Genomic DNA, 15,688 nt, shown 5'->3' with positions numbered 1-15,688 from the left:
AAACATCTAAAAGTGACATCTCCAACTTACCTAACATCTGAGTTGCAGTCATTGTTTGTTGATGCGGCACTTGCAGCACCAGCACCCATAAGACTTTCGACCTGTGCTACTTTTAGCTTTTGGCCCAAGAAATTGCCAGCCGTTGTTGAGGTAGTCGGTGTAGTAACATTATTGGATGTACTTGTTTTGTTGCTGGTGGCGACGGCGGCAACGCTTGCAGCATCCATTGGCGTTCCGGCTGCGGCATTTTTACCATTACTGCTGCTGCCCGTGGATAGTTTGTCATTGCCAGTTGTGGACGATGACGCCGGTTTGTCTTCGTTGTTGATACCTGTCGTCGCTGCAACTGCTGTTCCTGTTGCTGTCGTGGAAGATGGTACAGATGGTGCCAAAATTGGGGTAGCTGTAGCACTTGGAGCTGCCATTGCAACAGCATAACAAGTTTTGATGCCATTGGGCGTTGATAAGGGCGGATGATTTGAATTTGTATTTGTTGTAACAACAGTCGTCGAAGATGACGTCGATACTTGCGGGTTGCTGGTGGTAGTGGTGGGAACTGACCCACTATCCTCGAGCTTCTTGGGTACAGCAGAAATCTGATCACCACCAGACGTCGTTACCGAGGACGCCGTTGTATCCACGGTTTTCTTGTCCTCTTTTGCTAGGACTCCCCCTGTCGTCTCTGATGCTTTTGTATCTTCCACATTGCCTTCAGCAGACGTTTCCGCAGATGTTGCTTTCGTTTTAGCTGCAGTTCCAGTGGATGCCGTCGTTTCGGTCGTCCCGGCTTCGCTTGATGGTTTGTCTGTTGAAGTCGTCGTCGTTGCCGTTTTGTTTCCACCCGGCGTCGAACTTGAACTCGAACCTTTGTTCTTCGTTCTCACCGAGGTGGATGCGCTGGTGGTTGTGTCAGCCGCAGCTATGCCTGGGGAGACTGTTTCAACATTAGATGTTGTCTCGTTCTTGGCAGCTGCAGCAGATGCTGCTGCCTTGGCTGCGGCTTTGGCCGCCTCTGCTGCTGCTTTCTCAGCTGCTTTTTCTCGTTCAGCCCTCTCGCGCTCTCTTTCTGCAGCAGCTGACCGCCCACCGGTCTTCTGCTGCTGTTCTCTCTGCAATCTCGTTGTAACACCTGTCGTCAGCGAATCTATGATGCACTGAGTCTGTTGCTGTTGTGTCTTCTGCAGCGTCTTTGAGGCTCTGGTTCTCTGTCGCGATTTTCGCAACAGCTGCTTGTAATTCTCGGTCTTTTTGCTGAGGTAGTAGTAACGAACACAGTCCTGGGCCGATTTTCGGTCCAGGCTGGCTGCTATCGCCCCAAAGTTTTTGGGGTGTTGCAGGAATTTCTCTTTGAAAATCTCCTTCTCACCGGTTGTCCAGACATTCAAGGCGCCTCGCTCCTTGTGCACAGCCACCATGTCTTCGACGAGACCATTCTCATTGTGATAGACAAATTTGCGCTGATGAGCGTCATACATAATCGGTGGTATAATGGCGTACGACCTCATCTTCTTCACTTCCATAGCCTGCTCTTGCAGGCCGTCCATAATTTCTTCGTAGTCTGCTTCGGATTTAATGCGCGAACCGACACGATTGAATCGTTCCTTGTCCTCGCGCTGCTTGCGCAATTCCGTAAAGACTTTTTCGAAAAATTCCCGATTTTTAGCTTCTCGAGCTTTGCGCTTGGCGCTCGCTTCCGATTTGTCTACACGCTTCTGCCACTCGGCAGACATTTGGGCATATGTGTCCACCAGCTTGGTGCGGTGTACATGGCGATCGTGCTTTATTTTGCGTATGTACTCCAGCAGTGGGGCTTTTATTGTGGTCTGATGGCGTTGCAGCAGAGTCGTCAGATGTTCTACATCTAAGGGCTGGTTGTACAACGGTAACAGGTTGCGTTCGCCACAGTTGTCGAGTATGGAATGTTGTGCGGCGGCCGTTTTACGGTTCGCCATGTAGATTTTTTGGGCCAATGTTTGAGTACGCCACGAATTGGCGGCATCGTCTTCGACATCGGCCAAAGCTTTTTTCCTTGCCGCCTCGGCCTTCTCCTGTATCTGTTTGGCTGCGGCCAGTAAACTCTTCTCCTTCTTCCGCAGTGATTCCAAGGAGCTATCGGCCCCGGTGATCTCTGTGTCCACCTTTTGGATTTGCATCAATAGATCTTCTTTGGCAGTGCGTCCTCTATCCTCGGCATTGTCGGCTGGCAGCGTAGGTGATATCGCCTCCACTTGGGGATGATAAGCTTCCGTCGAAGACGACGTAAGGGGAGCGGTATTTGTCGTTGCACTTGTGCTGGCGCTTGCAGCAGCTGGTAATGATGGTGAGGTTGAAAAGTTTGATGTAGGACCAGAAGCAGCCGCAGATGTAGCGGACGATGATGTCTTACTTCCCAATGTTGTGGTGGAATTTGTTATTACATTCAATGCTGTATTTATCGCCAGCGAAGTTGGTGTTCCCCTATTCATTGGAGGTGTGGGCACTGTCGCAGGAGGAGGCAGTTGTTGTGTCTCCACTTTCAGTTGTTGCATTGTTAACGCTGAGGGTGGGGCAGGCACAGGCGCTTGAGGTTGGAGTGGAGGTTGTTGCTGTTGATGCTGCTGCTGTTGTTGAGAAGGTACCTGCTGTGGAGGTTGCGGGGTTAGGTGAGTCGGTGGCAATACCGATAAATGCGTGTGTGGAGGCAGCGATGGATGGCTAACGTGGTCAGTAGAAGTGGATCGCATTGCGTTCGCAGCAACTGCAGCACTCTGAGCTGCTAATAGAGCTGCTGACAGACCCACTGCCGGTGAGGGTTGACGCTGTTGTGGCAGCGGAGGTTGCTGTTGTGTATGCTGGTGTTGCTGCTGCTGATGTTGCTGTTGTTGTTGACTAGGCGGAGGTGGTTGCTGTTGTTGTTGGACATTCTGTACTTGATGTGTTGTAGGTGGCAGGTGATTTGAAGAATTAGTAATGCTTTTTGTAACATCACTCAGTCTCAGCTTCTTGTAGGGCTGTTGTCCGCCCGGGTCTGGTGGAGGAGCCTGAGGCTGTCCACCGTGCCCTCGATTGGCCGTCATGGCGTTGGCATTGGCGGCAGCTACTGCAGCTGCAGTACCCAGAAGATAATCAGCATTGGAATATTGTGGTTGCTGGCGATGAAGAGTGGACAAGACCATGCGTTTGCCACCGCCAGTCATTATGCTGCCCCCACTACCACTCACCGGCGGCGGAGGTTGCTGCAGCTGTCCCGCCGCTGAAATATTGTTGGCATTGTGTGGTGAACTACTGGGACCGGGCAACCCCGAATTAGATCCAGTCGCCGAACTGGGCGGAGCACTGCTAAGCAATTGCGTTGACCCAGTTGATACGCCTTGATGAGTCGCAGGTGGATGGGCAAAATGCAATGTATCCAGACCATGAGATGCACTAATGCTAACAGGAGGTAGCGTAAGACCTTGAACAACGCCAGTACTGCCGGGTGGTGGTACGCCTCCTGCAGCGGCCAAGGCTCCTGATATGCGGTAATCTGAATGCACAGCTTGCAGGGTTGATATTCTAGTGTATGGACTATCGCGATACTGAGCTCCCGGACCAAGGCCATAGGGACTCTGCAGAATGAAGCGATTTGGGGCTTCACGAACAGCATTGACATCGGTGTATTGGGCATAGGCATTGGCAGCAGCTTGCGAACCGGGTCCAGGCCGTGGCGGTGACAATGGACTAGCTGCCGAACGTGAGGATTTTTGTTGAAGCTGTTGTTGTTGTTGCTGCTGCTGCTGTTGTTGTTGTTGCTGCTGCTGCTGCTGTTGGTGATGATGATGCTGTTGTTGCTGGTGCTGTTGTTGCTGGTGCTGTTGATGCTGCTGGTGTTGTTGCTGCTGTTGCTGATGCTGCTGTTGCTGATGATGTTGTTGCTGCTGATGCTGCTGCTGTCGCCGTTGCTGATCTTCCAACAATTGTTTCATACGTTCCTGCACATGCTTGTCGCGGTGTTGCATTTTCTGAGCATCTAACTCTTGCTGGTGTTGTTGCATACTTTTGTGATGTGGAGGCCCCAGGCCTCCACTGACGCCCTGGGTATACGATGATGCTGAGGTGTCGGCAATTGGCCTGTAAAATCAAAAGAAGAAGAATAATAGCCGATTATTAGATTTGTTTGTAAACAAAACTATGTTAAGCTGTTGAAAAGAAATTAGCTACAACAGGGCCTCAATTCTTGTTCTATGAAAAGGTGAAATGAAAACTTTTATAAAGGAAATAAATGTCAAATGAAAAATTTTATAAAGGAAATATTTTTCATTTCATATTTTCATGGGACAAGAATCCAGCCCCAGGTTGCAATAGAACTATAATATGAAAATACAAGGTACCAATTTCGGAATCTGTGGCACTAAATCATAGTCAGCCGGTATTTTCATGAGAAATATTAATTGCTGAGTACCATGGTACAATGATATCAAGGTAGGGCTATGATACCATACCCAACATACCAAATTGACTTGAGAATAATATTTTAATAAGCTTACAAACATAAGCCTTAAGCTTGAGAAAATCTTGAGAATGTATTGAGAAATGCTTGTTTAACAATTATAGAATAAACGAAAGGGAACCCTTATTCATAAGCTTATTCTTGTAATTGCAGAATAAGCTTACGAAAGTAATATTATATCAAGCTTATTTTTTCAATGGTATAAAATATTTATTTTTTAATTATTTTACACATTTCATTCATTGATCGCCATCCCAGCTGTCGCTGCCTCCTATTGCATTGATACCTAGATGATTTCTTTCCCCTTATTTGAGCTTCCGCATCTCCTCCACTAATTCTTCACTTCTCTTGAATTCTTGCAACTTTTTGACGCCTCTATTCTGAAATGAGATTGAAATAATATACACTACAGATTCCCAGATTTATTATTCATTATTACCTTAGAGTTTCGTCCAGAAATGGGTCTTAAATTCGCGTGATTTTGATTTTAACCAAAGAAAATATTTTCTTGTCGACAATTTTCACAAAAAAAAAAATCAAAACAAATTTGTCAACAAAGGACAGATTTGAGAAAAGTTTGTGCAAAAAAGTTTTTCTCTAGCATTGTTGAGGAATTCTTACGATAATCTATTTTCATAATATTATTCTCAAGCTGTATTGTATTTTTGGTATGTTGGGTATAATTTCAATTTTTTATTTTCTTGGCTTAATATGTCATATTTATTTGTTTATGTATGTGTTTTCTTTTCAATAATAAAAAAATTGTTCAGAAAACATTCAAATTCGGATGTTTTCAAAATGTTTATTTCATCGTATGCATCGACAAATCTAGAGTTTTTGTAGCGAAATAATCCTTTAGAGTTTTTGTAGCGAAATAATCCTGGCTTTGAAAAGAAGTGTTGACCTTTCATTCAATTCTCGCTGTTTTCAATTATTTATTCAAAATAAATGCAACAAGTTGTTTGATTTTTTATTGTTTTGATACTAATTTTGGCATTACAAGCCAAACAGGTAGACCTCAATTTTTTCAAAGTTGGCCTACCTTCTCTTCATTGTACCATGCTGAGTACATAAAGATGAAGCCAAGATCCATATTAGATCGGATGGAAAACATTTTAAGATTGTTGTCAAAATACATTTTTGTTTTATTTGAAATACAAGGAAACTCAAATCACATCTTCTGATGTTGTCAAAAGTGTTGTCATGGTTCGACCTTATATGGCTCTCCGATGGACAATATTAATAAAATTTATTAACATTTAGAAAAAAAAAATAATAACCAGACATAAACCATACCCAATCAGAAAACATGTTTTATGTTTGAATTTTGAATTTTAATAAAAATAATAATCAGTAAATATTGTACATATACAAGAGTATTTTCAACATCAAATTTCTTACATTTTTGTGATTTTGGTATTTCTTACAAAATCCACTCCCAATTCCCCTTTTAGGTATAAATTTTGCCTTACAACATTGGTTTGTAGAAACAAAAACGTCGTTTTTGTTAAATGTTAATATAATATTTTTTTAATTTTATTTTATATAAAAATAGATTTATATTTTTCAGTACATAAATAACTAATATAGACTAAAAATAAAAGATTTCTTATATACTTAATAACCCAGAAAAAACAAAGAAGTCCCAATTTTCGTTCTTTTCCAACCAAGAAGGTTATGTTGTAAAAGCGAACATTGTCACGAGCTTTCACAAATAATATGTATAAATAATACAATATCATATAATTTGTAGGCATTTTTACAGCAGACAATAAATGCACTGATTTCGTAAGAAAAACGGCATTTATTGTGGCATTTGCAGTCGGGGACGTTTGGCAGCCACTGATGTCACTACTCCGGTCTGCGGTTGATTAAGATTCTTGGCTTGAGCCTCAGCCAGCATTGCAACGGTACGCCTCAGATCATTGATTTCCTCTTGCATTTTGTCATAAGTGGGCCTTTTATAAGAAGAACAATATCAAATAATTAATAAATATATATATTTCTGGGTGGTGGCGTTGTATATGTGTAACATGGCGCATTTGATGTTTACTTCGTGCCTATATTCACTCAGATTATGAAATTTTTGTATTGACGTTACTCTGGTTATGGATAGTTCTACATCGTATGCACACACAGTTAGTATTTAACATCTCAGAATTATCCACCTTCATTTATGAATGAACGGATTCAACACAAAATCAAAAGTCAATGTCACTGTCGAATGCTTACTTCAATTTTAATTGGGACTGAAAATATTTTTAAATATTTAATAATTGAAATACTATATAAATACTGGTTTGTCCTTCAAGTTGGGTTGGGTTCCAGGCCATTACAATGTTCCAGGTAAAGAGACAGTAAATGAATTGTCAAGACAGGCATACGAATCAACTGACATTGAAGTTGAGAACTCGGTTAGACCAACCCTGTGTGTCTTCTTTCGTGTGATACAATGCCTAGATGAACAGGGATGTAATGTCCCTAAGAAAATCTGGCCTACGAGAAAAGCACAAGATCGCCAATCTCATTGGCGAAACCTGACCTAAGACTTGTGGTGGATATCATCAAGGGTCACTGCAGCGTTGGTGCCATTATATCTAAATGGAGTAGCGAAGATACTAATAACTGTAGGATCTGCAAAGATGAACAAGAAATTGAAACAGTCGTGCATTTGCTCTGCCACTGTCCAACTCTCATCAATGTGAGCCACAGGCTTGTGAGAGAGAGAAAATAATAAACGATCTATCTTCATTTTCCAACACAGAACCAGCAGTTATTCTTAAGTTAGCCAGACGATAAAAGATGCTAAAGACGACACAAACTTTTTGTCGTGGACTTCTATTTAATTATCGTATTATTTCCCGATCTCTTCTCTTTTCCCAATTTAGGACCTGCATTTCTCCGAGTGGAAGCGGTTTCCCTTAGGCAACCACGAGAACTTTAAGCTAATCTAACATAAATGCCAAAGACCAATGGAACATTGTACCGTCATTTTTTTAACATGATCTGTAATACCACATAAATAATGGCTTCTCTACAAAGTGCGTCCTAACATAAATAAATGAATGTCTATATTTATTTATATATCCTTTCTAAAATAGTTATTGGCCTTTAAAGAAGTTTAGTAGTTAAGTAGTTGAGCTTACGAAGTAAAATGCTTAATGAATCATAAATCATGTACCCGATCCAAAATTGTCACTTTGCGGCCAGCAAAACTTGCCAAATTTTGCGAGCCAAGTTTCATTCAGAAGTTCATTCCTTGACTGGTGATAGCAGAGGTCCGTGTCCGATTTAATGGTCATATAAAATGTGAGGGACTCTTGTATGTTTATTGACTGGCATTTATGTTAATGTCTACAGTTTATTAAGGGTGTGAGGTCGACCATATCATGGCAAGGATTTGGTAACTAAACCTAATTATCGTCGAGATATCAATAAAAGTTCGTTAGAATACAGTGGGTAACCTGACAGCAAACCTTTGGCACTAATAGGCACGGGGTCACACAAACCCCCAACGTTAGGGGATCCTCTTTATATGGGGAGATTTGGATAATTCGCCACAGCAGGAGCTTTGAGAGTAAGGAAGCATTAATTTATTGATTCTCTTGCACCTCATTTTTCGACATGAAAAAGTAAAATATATAGTAATGCAAATGCAAATCGCCTGTCAAGGATGTGTGGTCTGCTCCAAAAGTAGAGGCTAAAATACTAATCACTCTGACCTTCTACTTCAATTTGGTCTTGCTAGGTATGTAAGCATAACCCCCTTCAAGGACTAACAATCTTTGATTTTACGATTTAGAATAATACATCGGTCCCCACTTGACATTGACTTTTGATTCTAAAATTAAAGCCACTGCTGGCTGTATTCCTGTCATCTTACAACACATCAAGCGCATTCCTATACACACATACACAGCAGTATCAGTAATTTTATATGATAGTTTTATAGCATACTTAGCATACTCAGGAACATTTAAAGCAGAACTGGGACCACCAACAGGAACTGGTTTCGATTGTATATTCATTACGGCGGGTTTGGTTAATTGTTTGACACCAGCTGCGACAGAGCTTGCTGTGGGACTCTGTAAATTTGCTAACGGTATCGGCTGTATAAAGGGAGGTGTTGGACGTGTCATAGCGCCAGCAGCATTTGAAGCAGTTGTATTAAGAGGAACTGTAGTGCCCCCTGTTTCTGCACTAGCTACAGCTGTAATCTTCAAATTGGGATGCATACGTACTGGCAAATTTATGGAGGTATTTGGATGTATTTTTGCCGCTACCGGGGCAGGAGTGGTTGTCGAGGTAGCTTTAGCAGTGGTCATAGTTGGAATATGTGCAGTGTTGAGCGATGCTAAGGCTTGCTTATCTCCACCCATTGACCGGTTTAATTGGTTGGGAGGAGGCGGCTGTGCCGGTGGATTAACTGTAGACACCACAGTAGTTGAGGCTGCTGTTGCCGTTGATCCTTGACCATTCATAATTTTCCTTAACATTTGATCGGCACTGTCTTTCTGTGTGGTCAAAAGCTTCTGCATTGTTGCCGGCTCATTGTTGGTGATTTTCTTCAAATAGGATTCATCCGTGTCGACGACAACATAGTTAACAACATGGACATGTGAATTGGGGACAATGCGAAAAATCGGTTTGGTATTTGGATCTCCGTTTGGATTCTTAATGTCCATAAGTTTGGCCGACTGGCCCTCAACTTGAAAAACGGATGTGAAACCATTAACCAATATGGGTTTATCCATAACCTTGGGTTCCGAAATGAATTGTGTGGACTTTCGTTTCGGCACCATGGAAATTAGTTTATTCACATTACAGTCGGGATTTTCACAGCGTCTTTCAGACGTTTGCACCTGTGGGGTGGTGTTGATGCTGCCAGTTGTGCTAACGCCAACGCTTGGTATGGCAGTCTCTGTTGAGTCCATCATTACTCTAAAAGATATGGCAATTTAATTGATTTATAAAAGAATCTTCTTTTTATAAAAAATTCAAAATATTTACTCTGTTCTGCAACAAACACACACAAAAACAAGTGATTGTCAAACTATCGTTGTTTATGCCTTCCTCTTCTTCTTATTTTTAGTAATGGTGTGGTGTATTTGTTTCGGTAGTTTCCCCAGTACAACACTGCGTGGTAAATGTTAGTTTGAAAAGCACTGCTTTAGCGAATCTTTGACGGTTTGCACAAAGATGTGGTTTGTGTAGCAAAAGACAAACAATATTGTCCCGATTTCAATTATTATTGCAAATATGACGACTATTTTTTATTCCATATCCCCAGCACTGCACCGTAGTTGTTTTCGGAAATTTCACTTCCTTTTAATGGTGCAACATCTTCGGCAAACAGCAGAAACCTCAGGCGATAGTAGAAGATTTTCTGTAGTTATTTTTCCTCAGATCTGCAGAGTACCAAGCAAAACTGACGATTTTATGGATTTCTGATGAATTGAACTCGTCGTATTATTTTTCTTGAGGAAAATAGCAATTTCTCTTGCGTTATGGAAGCTTTGCAACTGCTTGCGTCTTGTTTTCCTTATGAATGCCTCACGCACCAAAGAATAAATGCCAAAAAATGTGGTGAATTCTTGTTGACAATTGCCTATCTGGGGTTGTAAAAAGAGACAACCATATGAGAAGTGTCATTCGCAAAAGAGAAAAGACAAAACCGTTTCATTAAATTTCCATGATGGCCGACTAGCCAGAAACACATTCTGGCAAACAGTTTGAACGTAAACGGCAAAGCAAGAGTCGAAGGTATAGTCATACTGCTCGATTTCGTGCAACAAATTTATAATGGCTGACTACTGAAACGGTTCAGACTTGTGGACGCAACCACAACGTGTTGTGTGTTTTGTTTTCATAGTGGTGAGTTCTTTTGTATGAGGGAGGTGGGTTGCAATCAGACCGGGTTCGTTAACGTTTGATGCAAGCATGTTGCTGTTGTAACAAATTGTTCGATCGATGTTGTTTGAGGACCCAAATGTTTTTTTTTTCTGGTTGTTTGTGGTTCTTGTTTGATGTTGGAGCATTTTAAAGCAGGTTTTCTTTACATTGTTGTTGCTGCTGTTTGTGATAATGGTAATTTGCAGAATTTTTATTAAATTTTCTGTACGACTTTTTTGTGGATACTTTTGTTTTTTTTTCTACCGAACAACTTTTAAAGGAAAATACTTTGCAACGCCTCAAATAGGGATTTTTATTTAAAAAAAAAAAACAATGTTTTATGCTATACTTTCTATTATTCCATTATTAATATTTAGTATTTTTTAATCATTTTTGCATTTGAATTGAAAAAAAGATCAACAAAAACATTGGACAATTTAGACATTTCTGATCGTATTTTCAAACTTCAATGTTGCATCACATATAACAGAGCATATGTGAAGAACTAGAGGAGAGTAAAAGTTTTTACTACGATAACCGATTTCCCCCCTTTATGATATCGAAGAACATTTCAAAACTAGTAGATTCTTGCAGGTACTGGAACAGAGCAATAGTATATTTGTATCCCAGAGTATTGTAAATTTAAGTTATGCTCTGTTCCACAACCTGCAAGAATCTACTAGTTTTGCAATTTTTTTTCGATATCATAAAGAGAAAATCAGTTATCGTAGTAAAAATGTTTACATTCTTGTTGTTCTGCGAAAGAACATTAATTTTTAATTGAAAAAAAAAATTAACGCCAACAAATAGTTTACACAAAGGGCACACTAGTCCCCCCTTAGCGTTGCCACATTTGTAAATGATTTTTCTTTAATTATTCGTGATTGAAGAATGTTTCCATGAGAAAATAAAGCTGTTTTTGGGAATAAAATTCCACGTGGACATAATTTTTTTTTCTCAAATTGTTAAATATTTTGTTGATGTCAAGTTTAGTTTCTTGCGGGATCCAATGGCAGACATCTGAGTTTCCTTTAGAAAAATGGTTTCGGCCACACATTGTAATTAATATTTTCCGATAGCTTATCAATGCTTCATTTCCTTCGCTCACTCAGGCAATTAGTTATTTTCCTCAATATTCCACCAAAATCTATTATTAAAATGAAATTCCCATCTTTAAATTTGCAAAATTTCTTGAATTTCGGCCTCTTTTTTCTCTCTCTTTAAAGTACGACGACGACACTCACATCAAATCCCAAAAAGAAACAACAAAGTTTGTGAAAAACGCCCAAAATTTACGACCCTGGACGACATCCATTTGAGAAAAGTTTCTTCTTTTTACGACAGCAACAACAACAAATACACACCCATACTCCACCAATAATCTCTAGGCAACAAAGAAGAAAAATTATTGCTAAAGTCCCAGAAAAAGAAATGAGAACATTAAGCATAACAAAAACAAAAAAAATAAACGAAAAACTGCGACATTAGACAAAAAAAAAAAAAACAGAAACAAAAAGAAAAAGAAACTTCTATGGCAGTATCAACAAAAAAAGGCACACTGCAGAATCCTCTGAGAACATAAAAGTAATAAGAGAATAGAATAGTATGAGATATAACAGGAGCATTACATCTCTCCCCAAACCACCCACACACTCAGCAACCAAACGCCCACACAAGTAATTGAGAGATGTAACAGAGCAAGAAAAAGAAAACAAATATATAATGGAGGGGTGGGGTGGCAAAACACCAAGAACTAGAACAAGAATTGGAATGGAAATTATAATGGTACGTGATGGAAATGGAAGATGGAGGATCCTATAGAAATAAAATGGGTTAGCTTTGTTTTAAATTTTGTGAAAAAAACTTCAAATTCCATTTAAGGACAAACACACAAAAAGCATTACTCTTTGCCATACTGTGTAACATACGGCAAAGCTGACAGTAGTAACACTGCATGGTTGGGGGTTGGGAAACAAACACAACATTGCGAGCATAATAAAACATGAACTGACATCAGTCAGGCACAGTCAGAGCGAGTGAGCAAAATATGGCAAAAAGGCAAACAAAAATCCATTAAAATTCAAATGGAAACTTTTTAAATTATTAACGAACAGAACATTGAAATAGATTTTCCAGCAACACGAGACGACAGAGATCGCAGAAAGCAAACAACAAGAACAAAGAATGTGCAACAGAAAGAAGAAACTTGAGAATAAAAACCAACAAATTCTTGAAAAGTATGGCGAAAAAAAACACATTCAACGGTGAAATGAAATAAAAGTGGAAGAAACAACTTTTTTTCATTTCCATTTAGCCATGGAGTGCGTACGTAATGGAAGTGGTGTCGTGTGTGTGAGTGTGCCCGCAAATGTTTAAGTTTGATGAAAGGAAACTCATTAAAATAAAAAGAAAAACAAGGCACAAAAAACAAAACGTTGGTAGAAGGGAGCTTTCAAAACAATTTCAAACACTCACATGCCCATATTCACACAAGTGAAAATATCGATTTTTCTTTGCGAGTTTTCTGTCCGTCTTTGTTGATGTGGAGATGATGGCATTGTTCTTATTGTGCGGCGTCGATCCCCCCCTTAAAGGAAACTTTTTTCGTTTCCAAAGTGCCTACAGAATTGGAAAAGAACAACATCCTAGCCAAGCAACAGCAATATGAACAAACTTTCCAAACCAGAGTTGCCATTTTTCTTTTCAAATATTCTCTGCAAAGGATTAATTTTAGAGAAACCCATTTGTTTGGTTATTTTTTTCAAAAAAAAAAATGGAATAATTTGGATCTAAAGATTCTTTTTTCATTTAACATCTGCATTGGACGGACGAACCATCTGTGACTTCTTCAAGAATGAGATATTTTAATTAATTACAATGTTTTTTTATTTATTTTTGAAAATTTATTGAAATAATTAATGTTAAATATCGACCAAGAGAAACAATAGTGAGGTTTACCGTTCAGGATTGTATTTTAAAACTTCTTTGTTGCTCCACAGACTTATCAACATCCAACACATGCCATTCTGAGAGAAATTTTGCAATTACAATTTACAAAACAAGTTTTTTTGTTCAGATTCAAAATGTTGTTTAGTTTTTAAACTATTAAACAAATATTGAATCATTTTTTATAAATGTTGAAAATTTTGCAATTTCATTAAAAGTATATAAGAACTTTTTGCTACAAGTGGGCACCTGTATCCAATTGTCAGGCTGACCCTGACCCCAGTCAATTTTAGCTGTTAATTTATGGTCGGAAGGTTCCCCATACACACTTTATATGTCGAAGAGATTTCGGTTGTTATTGGTGTCTAATTGTGGACAAACACACTGACATGGTTTTATTTGTTAATAAAAATAATTTTAAGGTATCTATTTCGTAGTTTTTTTTTTTAATTTTTGTTTAGTTTAATGTCTAAAATGTCCACCCTCATGCCGGACTTAGGAAGGAAAATCCCTAATTTTATTGGTTATCCAGTTAGGCGACATAAGAAAAAATTGCATATATATAAATATTTTAGAATACTCAGAGTTCTTTTGACAGTTCTTAACTGTTTCAAAAAGTTCCTGGTAAAATTTTGCTAATTTTAGCATAATTAGAGTCTTTTTAATTTAAAGTCTCCAATATTTATTTATTTTTTCTTATTGTACCTGATTTTACCTATATTACACCCGTTGTAAAAGTTGCCACATTTTACCTAATTTTCCCGACCATACCCACCACACTACCACCTTCCTTCCAATTGGCAATCCTTAAATTTGCAATTCTGTTTTGCAAAACAAAACAAAAAGCCAACAATAACAAATATAAAAGAAGCAAAAAAAGTTTTTGTTTTGTTTGATTTTGCTCATTTTCGTTTTTTTTTTTTTTTGCTGATAGTTTTCATGTAATTTATATGCGAAACAGAAAAACTTTTACGCCGCACGTACTATAAAGTACAACAACGCCGTACGTCGTCCATACATCCATCCATCCAACCAACCAACCATTTGACATACAAACAAATCGTAATGTATGTAGATGGATATACAACAACAACACTTATTTACACAATACAACACCCACATTAAGCAAAAAAAACGCGAAAAAAATACAGAACCCATAGAGAGCTAAAAACACAATCATCAGCAACAACAACAACAAAAAACGACGGCTACGTCGTCGTCTTCTTTTTTATTCGACTACACAAACACGACGTCGACGAAGACCATCGCATCGACACACAAACTAAACAACGGCAACAGAGCATTGACAGCGGCAGCCTCTGACAACAACAAATACAACGGCAACAACAGCAAACTAATGTTAAATTTATGTTGAAATTTGGCAACAGCGCCTGTATAATGAATGACTTGAAAGTTTTGTTTTTATTTTTTTCTGTGCTCTGCTCTGCGTGTGTGTGTGCGAGCATGTTCGCATTGTTATTGTTGCTAAAATCGTACCGCATATCTCATCAACGTATTAAGAACACTCTTTAATACGTGGGTGGTATGAAAAGTAAACTAAATTTAATACCATTTATTATTTATTGCAGAAAGGAAAACAATGTTTAATTTATAGAAATTATAGAAAAATCCTTTTGATAATTGGGATGGAATGTTGGATAGATTTAAGAGAGTACATTTATATCTCAGAAAAAATGGGGAAAATATAAAAATAAGAAAAAATGTGAGTGATATATAAGGTCGACGCTTTAAAATACATAATTATAGTCAAATTACCTATTCTTTTCAAAACATAAAAGAGAGTGCATTAAGACTGTAAAATTAATTCTTGAGACTTTTGGGTATATTTTACTATGGTTGTAGTTTCTACGAAAAAAAATAGAAAAGAAAGTGAATTTTTCTAAATGAAAATCAATGTCTTTGTCAGAAGAGGAATCCTTGGATCATTTCAATTTTACCTTTTATTTTATTTTTCCTTTATGACGTCGTAAAAAATTGCAAAACTGGTGGATGCTTGCAGGTTTTGAAACAGAACACTTATGTAGGCCATGGGAATTCCATCCAATTGGCTTTTCAATCAAGACCTAGATAAGTTCGGCCAAGAAAATAACTTTTGACAACGATTTGACAACAAAATTTAGTAGTTTTTGCACAATTGTTATATGACTCTCTTTGAATTTCAAATCACAGTAAAGCTGGGAATACATAAAGCGCTTATCTGGCTGGCTTAAGTCATCGGCTGGCTTCTTCGGAAATAAATAAAGGAGCCTAGGGCCAAAATCGAACTAAGTCAACCTAATACTTCTTTGTTCATCTTTATGTATTTCCACCCCAAGTCTTTTGACAGCAAACTTAGTTGTCAGATGGGCGTGCTGGCCGACC

General features: G+C 38.8%; 2 protein-coding genes across 4 annotated transcripts in view; both read right to left on the bottom strand.

Moving 5' to 3' along the window:
• LOC101893260 (uncharacterized) overlaps window positions 1–15,688 on the bottom strand; it is a 214,819-nt gene that overhangs the window by 41,361 nt on the left and 157,770 nt on the right. For all 3 annotated transcript variants that reach the window (XM_059127180.1, XM_059127179.1, XM_059127181.1), the window contains one exon: window positions 31–4,089. In XM_059127180.1, coding sequence (XP_058983163.1) covers window positions 31–4,089 — 4,059 coding nt within the window. The remainder of the gene's footprint in view (window positions 1–30; window positions 4,090–15,688) is intronic.
• LOC101893427 (uncharacterized) lies at window positions 5,781–10,207 on the bottom strand. Its single transcript, XM_005185260.4, has 3 exons — window positions 9,479–10,207; window positions 8,426–9,409; window positions 5,781–6,426 (listed from the first exon to the last, which is right to left on the bottom strand). The coding sequence occupies exons 2-3, from the start codon at window positions 9,403–9,405 to the stop codon at window positions 6,273–6,275; spliced, it is 1,134 nt and encodes a 377-aa protein (XP_005185317.2). The 5' UTR covers window positions 9,406–9,409; window positions 9,479–10,207; the 3' UTR covers window positions 5,781–6,272.

The sequence above is a fragment of the Musca domestica genome, unplaced genomic scaffold (assembly GCF_030504385.1).
Source record: "Musca domestica strain aabys unplaced genomic scaffold, Musca_domestica.polishedcontigs.V.1.1 43, whole genome shotgun sequence".
Classification (NCBI taxonomy): domain Eukaryota; kingdom Metazoa; phylum Arthropoda; class Insecta; order Diptera; family Muscidae; genus Musca; species Musca domestica.
Note: the sequence above shows the minus strand (reverse complement) of the source record. Positions and strands in the feature narration are given on the sequence as shown.

Coding starts and splice junctions, on each gene's coding strand:
- LOC101893427 (XM_005185260.4), bottom strand. CDS start 9,405: ATGATGGACTCAACAGAGACTGCCATACCAAGCGTTGGCGTTAGCACA. Junction 6,427..8,425: donor AATGTTCCTGAGTATGCTAA/GTATGCTATAAA, acceptor TTCTTATAAAAG/GCCCACTTATGACAAAATGC.